The sequence below is a fragment of the Lactuca serriola genome, chromosome 8 (genome assembly GCF_051521515.1).
Source record: "Lactuca serriola cultivar US96UC23 chromosome 8, Lser_US96UC23_V15, whole genome shotgun sequence".
Classification (NCBI taxonomy): Eukaryota; Viridiplantae; Streptophyta; class Magnoliopsida; order Asterales; family Asteraceae; genus Lactuca; species Lactuca serriola.
The window spans coordinates 4,851,979-4,858,933 of NC_136415.1; the positions used below are offsets into that span (position 1 = coordinate 4,851,979).

At 36.8% G+C, this 6,955-nt stretch overlaps 1 protein-coding gene across 1 annotated transcript; it reads left to right on the forward strand.

The window, feature by feature from the left end:
• The first annotated feature begins 4,347 nt into the window (after nt 1-4,347).
• LOC145070204 (AT-hook motif nuclear-localized protein 14-like) lies at nt 4,348-6,460 on the forward strand. The gene is made up of 6 exons (XM_079017145.1): nt 4,348-4,817; nt 5,045-5,097; nt 5,168-5,299; nt 5,389-5,541; nt 5,808-6,069; nt 6,191-6,460. Exons 1-6 carry the CDS (start codon nt 4,394-4,396, stop codon nt 6,250-6,252), a joined length of 1,086 nt encoding a protein of 361 aa, XP_078873271.1. The 5' UTR covers nt 4,348-4,393; the 3' UTR covers nt 6,253-6,460.
• Nucleotides 6,461-6,955: the final 495 nt, after the last annotated feature.

Below are 6,955 nucleotides of genomic sequence, written 5' to 3' on the forward strand. Positions count from 1 at the left end.
TTCTATGATCCATCTAGTTGGTTGTTGTATGTGAATTTGAAGTGTTTCTGGAATGTATTTTGATTAAGTGTTTGTGAATTTGATAATATTTTGGTTAAGTGTTTGATTAAGTGTTTTTGGAGCTTATTTTGACTCCTATGAGCCATGTATTTTCATCAAGTGTTTATGGAACTTATTTGGAAAAGTAAACACTAACAATTGACAAAAACAACTAATAACATATGCTAACAATCGACATAAACAACCAATAACACAAGTGGGATTTAATAAAGGGTAATTGAGTTTCCATACTTTCCATAATATAGTTTCATACATCAACAAAATGGTTAATAGTTTCATACATCAACAAAATGGTTAACCAAAAGCAACATAATTTACCCAAAAGTATTAACCATAAGGACACAGTTTTACCAAAAAGACACAGTTTAACCAAAAGAACTGATTAACCAACAAAATAAACTTTCACTAATAGATCAAGTCTCTTTCCCTCAACCAGCTTTTCCTTTTCCCTTACCAGAACCACCAGGACCACCAGAACCACTAGGAGCACTAGCTTTTTGTCCCTTACAACTCCTTGCATTATGACCAATGTTGTTGCACTTTGAACAAGTAACCGACTGAAGGATTCTTGATGCACTATTACCCTTCACCATGTCATCAATTTCATAAGCTGATTTTCTGCGTTTCTTCTTTGGTCTACCTATTGTGACACGATGTTTAGGAGGAACCAAAGTTGTTGGACACACAGACTTTTCCCACATGCTTCTCCCATTAATGGGCTCAATTTTGAATGAGTACATCTGTTTCCAAGTATTTAGCCAATATACCTCATGCACCCAAGTTTCTGGTATTCCAACATCCATACTATTCTTCCTCATCTCCCATATAGTAGCAACAACATGTTTGCATGGCATCCAAGTGAGTTCCCATTTCCTGCAGGAGCATGTTTGTTGAACCACATCCACCGCGCATTGGTCCATCCAAGGGCCACTTACCTGATACTTACCATTTCCACAAAATACAGATCTATAATCTTCTGCCTTTTTTTTATATTTTCCAAAGTCTGCATAGCTGTAGGTGTCAAAGGACCAGTACATTTCCCAATTGCCTTTTCTACATTCACAATCTTCTTCATTAAATATTCCCTAATGAACTCTAGGCAAGTAATAATTGGTTTATCACGACCCTCATTCAGTTTTCCATTGAATGTTTCACACAAGTTATTAAGAATCACATCAGAATGTGCTCTCCCTGTCCAATCACATCAATTAAAGTCAATTCTAAAAAACTACACAAACCAGGAAAACATAAACAATGTTATTAGAGTGAAATGTTATACCAGTGAAATGGGACCTAGACCAGTGCTGAGGTGGTATCTTCTTAAGCCACTCATAACAATCCTTGTTTAATTTCTTTAGCTCTTCCATGCCTTTGTTAAACTGTTGTACATGTGTTGCAGTTGCACATGTCCATAAGAGGTCTTCGAAAGGTTTACCCCTCCATTGCTTCCTCATGTTATCCCGAATGTGACGAACACAGTAACGACTTTCAGCACAAGGAAACAAGGTTGCAATTGCATTTAGAATACCCTAACAATCATACATAGATTTTGTTAGTAAACAATTTAGAAATAAAGTAAAAAAATCTATGATTTTAGTACCTTTTGTCTGTCTGTTATAAAAGTGAAATTAGAATTAGTATTCAAGCCAAGATCCTCCCCAAGACAACTCAAAAACCAAGTCCATGAACTGATGTTCTCTGTTTCAACCACCGCATATGCCAATGGATATGTGCCATTATTACCATCTAGTCCCTGCATTTTATGATAAATAACAATCATGAATAGATTTTTACTTATTTTTATGTATAACAATAAGTAAAAGAACCATAACTAAAACTTACCACAGCTGAAAGAATTTGTCCTGGAAATGGACCCTTCATGAAAGCACCATCAAAGCCAAGAAAATCCCTCTTTCCAGCTGCGAAGCCTTTCTTTAAAGCTCCCAAGCATATGTAAATGCGCCTGAATGTCCTCGTTTCACTGTGTGGATTTCCTTCGCTTTCAACATCAACCCTAACAGTCGTATCTGGGTTACGAGTTTGCAACTCAACAATGTAATCTCTGAGTAAACTATATTGAGTAACGAAATCTCCTTGCACAAGGTTTAGAGCCTCAGATTTTGCCCTAAATGTTTTCATCCTAGAAAGATCTACCTTAAACCTCCGTTGAAGCTGTTCTTGCAAAGCCCTAATTGGAATAGTAGGGTTACTTTCAACCTGTTCAACAATGTTAGAAGAGAGGAATTTATACGTACATGCTTTTACTGTTCTAGTTTGAAGACATTTATGGACTTTGTTGTACGTTTTAACTGTCTAGTTGACATCTTTTTTCCATTTACTAGCTAATAAGACCCAAGGACATATTTCTTCTTCATCGTTGACTTCTACATTAGGCCCAAGCTTTGGTATTGTTCCCTTACAAACCCATCTCACTCTATTCTTGTCATTTTTTTCAAGGGCCAGCTCCCTTCTAGTCTCTATGGCATGGAGTTTTACCTTATCCTTAAACTCCTTTGCTGAACCAAATTTTTGAAAAATATAGAAGGGTTCACTAACAAGTGCTTCATCATTCTCATGTGCCCTTTGAATTGCTCTTATTGATTTCTTTCTTTGACCATTAATCCCCTCATCTGATGATGAATCAGATGCTAAAAAGTCAGTGTTAATCACCTCTAAAGCTTCATCCTGTGTGCCTTCATCAACCACAGTGTTAGACGACCCTCCAACCCATTCCACATCTTTGTCGATATTCATTTCAAAATCTTGCATATCCACATTAATATCATCTAATATATTTTCAATGTCCACAAAAAAATCACTATCATCACTTTCATCATTGTCACTCTCTAACTCACCAAACTTACCAAACTCATTAGCATCATTAACCAAGTCATTCTCCATATGATCAGTGAGAGTAACATCATTACCCAAATCATTCTCCATATGATCAGTGAGAGTAGCATCATTACCCAAATCCTTCTCCAGATGATCTGTGGGTGTAGGATCATTACCCGATTCTTTCTCCATGTGATCCATGTCATCCTCCAAGTCAACAGCAGGTGTGCTATGCCACTCCAGGAACAGTCTCTTTGAACAAGATGGAGGTTCAGTAATCTCCGTTATACGAACTTTACTGTGGGTTGGGGACATTAAATAGGTGTGCAGAGTAGTTTTGTCATGCTCTATATATACCTCAATTAACTTATGCTTAGCCACAAAACTCCCCAAAAAACGAACATCTTCATCACTAGCTAAAGCGAATAACCCAAAATCTAAATCGCCTAAAGGCCTTTCAAAGTGATAGTAAAGTGGTTTACCTATTGAAGCATACCCTAGGTCTTCCATCATCTCATCAATGTCATGAACGGAAAAGGTATCAATGTCCAGTAAATCAACAAATGTTTGCTTCCCACGAATATACTTCCTTCCAGGAAAGCTTGTAAACTCACCTCCATGGTGCATTCTTATTGAAAACATTGTCGGATGTCCAGCTGTAGAGGAGAGAATCGTTTTTAGCTAACAAAATTAAACAATTAACAGTCAATATCATTCAAACGAAAGTCAATCAAACATACCATAACTTTGATCAACGTCAATTTCAGCCATTTCACCACGAATGCGCCAAGAAACCATTACGATTCTTCGTTCTTGCAGTCGTCGCTACTAGGGTTTTCACGTAAGGATTTTGAACATAGCTATGTGTTTTTTTAGGTATACGATTGTGTAATGTAGAGTATGATCGTTTAATTGAACGCATCGATTTCTTAAACTGGCGGTATGAAGAATAAATAAAATGACGGAAATACCCCTCAACGTGCAAGGCACGTGGGGGTTTTAACTCCAAAATCAAATGGAAGGTTAGATGAGGGACCAGGCGTGCACTAAACCAAACTATTAAGGATTGACAGGGTTAAAAAATGGAGTTAGGGACTAGGCGCGTAACAAACACCAAACCATAGGGACCATTCGTGTAATTTGTCCTAGAAGATAAGAGCAAAATGAAAAGAATTGGAACTCACCGGAAAAGAAAACTATTTAAAACGTTACGGAGTACTAATAATCTTACAAAAATTGAAGATGGTCTTATAAAAAAAATTAAAAATTAATCCCCTACGATTTATAACTTGTCATTTTCTGTTTTGTTTTGTTTTCTTGGACATTTTAACCCTATCGAGCTCGAGGAATCAAGGAGTGAGTCAACTCGGAATCAGTCGTTCGCAGGTCCACAGTCCACACGATGGCCAATTTCAAAAAACCTAAAAAAAAGAAATCTTTAGAAAATAAAATAAAATAATTTCTTTAAAAAATATCTCCTCAAAACCAAAATAATCTAATGGAACCGGGTGACCCTGGTCGAGGCTTTTACTACCACCACCAACAACCACCACAACCACCACCACCGCAGCACCACCCTCACCCTCACCCTCACCAACAACCACCTTCTCAACCTCCAGCAGCCACCGGCAATGGGATCTTACCAAATACCAGCACAGATACACGATCCAGTCAAACGCTATATCCTCACAACTCTGTCCCATCTGCCGTCTCTTCTCCATTACAGACCGGCGTCCGGAGGAAGAGAGGGAGACCCAGAAAGTATAGCACGCCGGAGCAAGCTGCTGCTGCTAAGAGACTTTCCTCCTTGTCTTCTCCAACCTCAACTGTTCCCCGCTTGTCTTCGCCTAGCAAAAAAGACACATCTCAGACTGTTGGGGGCTCCTCAACAACCACTTCTTCTTCCAAGAAACCTTCTCTTGGTAGGGTTCTCTTTAAAATCTTCTGTAAATCTAAACATTATCCGTTTGACCCTCTTGAGTTTTTTAAGCACTCTGGACTTTAAGGGTTTATTGATTCTTGTTTTTCCTATATTATGAATTTCCTTTCATTACATGATTGAATTGGGTGTTTACATTCTGAAATTTGGATTCTTGGCTCACTGATCTGAAACCTTACTTCGGAAATAAATTTATTATCTTTATTTCAGGGAATGCTGGGCAAGGTTTTACACCTTACATGATAACAGTGACAGCTGGCGAGGTATGCATTGGGTATTTCAAGTTTGAACACTTTGATTTATGATTTTCATCATTTTGATTGAATTTTGTAGGATGTTAGCTACAAAATCATGTCATTTATGCAACAAAGCAAGCAAGAGATATGTGTGATATCAGCATCTGGTGTGATCTCTAATGCAACTCTACATCAGCCAGCCACATCTGGTGGCAACATTACTTATGAGGTTAAACCATTCATCTTTTTCATAACACAATTAAGAAATTCATGAAATCGAGTGATTTGATTTATTATATGTTTATTTATTTATTTCAGGGGCGTTTTGACATTATATCACTATGTGGATCTTATGTGCGTGCTGATTTTGAAAGCAGGAGTGGTGGATTAAGTATCTGTTTGTGTAGTAATGATGGACAAATCATAGGAGGTGGTGTTGATGGACCTCTGATAGCTGCGGGCCCCGTGCAGGTAACATTCACCTCTAGCAACCTAGCTTAATTTCCGTCCATTGTTGTGGAATTTTCTATCTTTTGGTTTGTATTTTTTTGTTGATGTGGTAAAAACACACAAACACATCAAAAAGAAGTTGAGCCACATCAACAAAAGATACAAAATTGAAAGTTGAAAGGTTGCAGCTTCTGAAAAAAACCTAAAATAATGGAATCAGTGTGAAACGTTGTGCTTTTCCCCCTAGTTTTAATATTTTATGCTCACCATTTACTCGGTTTTCCAAGGTAATTGTTGGTGCATTTGTTATAAGCAGTAAGAACACTGCTGCTGCTGCTGCTGCTGTTACAAAAGAGGATTCTTCAGCCTTCCCATTGGCAACTACTGATTCCTCTGCAATGATTGGCAACAATAATAATCATCAGCATCAAAACAGTGACAAGTATCCATTCATCATCCAAAATGCAACCACCCCTTTGCCCTCTCCTCGGTTATCTGACTGGAGGGGTAACAATGATTCAAGAAACACTTCTGGTTTTAATCTGTCAGGTATATTTTCATGTCTTTCTTTATAAATTTTGTAAAAAAAAAAAAAAACTTTGTTTGGAAGTAGGACACTTGAGGTTTGGTTGGGTAGATGTGTAAAATGGTATGTTTGGGGTGTTTGCAGGAAGAGTGAATCATGGAGAAAACCCTTCTCCAAATGAAGATATTTATCAATTCCGTGATTGACTACTTAAGAAACTGGTTGAATCACTGTATAGTTAAGTGAAAGCATACCCCTTGATTTGTATTTGGTTATGGTATATGATAAATGATAATGGTGTATGCTCGGTTAGATTCTTGGGATTTGCTTATGTATTTTCATTGCAGTCAGTAGTATTCTTGGGACTGGTTACAGATGCACACAATGTATTTAATGGATGTTATTGTTTCTTTTTGTCCCTTTATCTTCTGTTTGAAGTATTTTCTTGTCTGAACAAATGATGTTTAAAAAGTACGGAGTATTATAAAAAAATGCCACATTTGGCCTTTCAGGGGAAATACAAGTACAAAATAACCACATGTTTGTCGAGCCCAAAGTAGTGTTATCACAAATTCAAATTTTGGTATCAAAATTTTTTGCAGAACACCATTTTTTTTTTTTTTTTTTGCAAAATTCCTTTTTCGACAGACGACAGTACCATTAACCATGACTCATTAAAGTAAGTGGATTAACAATCACTTTCAATTTTGCCAAGTTTAAAAATTTTGGTTATAAACTAAGTAGTTATAGGGAAATCACAATCACTTTATATCTAACTTATTGAAACAGAATTTGTTTAGTTGAATATGAAGTTACAAAACAAAATTTTACAATATTTGTTTGCTGCGTAGGTGTGTAGGACATAGTTGATGAAGTTTATCTTATGTGTTTTTTTCTTTTTTTTTTTTA

What these genes read in the sequence shown, in the direction of transcription:
- LOC145070204 (XM_079017145.1), top strand. Translation starts at nt 4,394, where the DNA reads ATGGAACCGGGTGACCCTGGTCGAGGCTTTTACTACCACCACCAACAA. An exon ending in TAACAGTGACAGCTGGCGAG is followed by an intron (nt 5,098 to 5,167) that starts GTATGCATTGGG and finishes TGAATTTTGTAG; the next exon opens with GATGTTAGCTACAAAATCAT. An exon ending in TAGCTGCGGGCCCCGTGCAG is followed by an intron (nt 5,542 to 5,807) that starts GTAACATTCACC and finishes CGGTTTTCCAAG; the next exon opens with GTAATTGTTGGTGCATTTGT.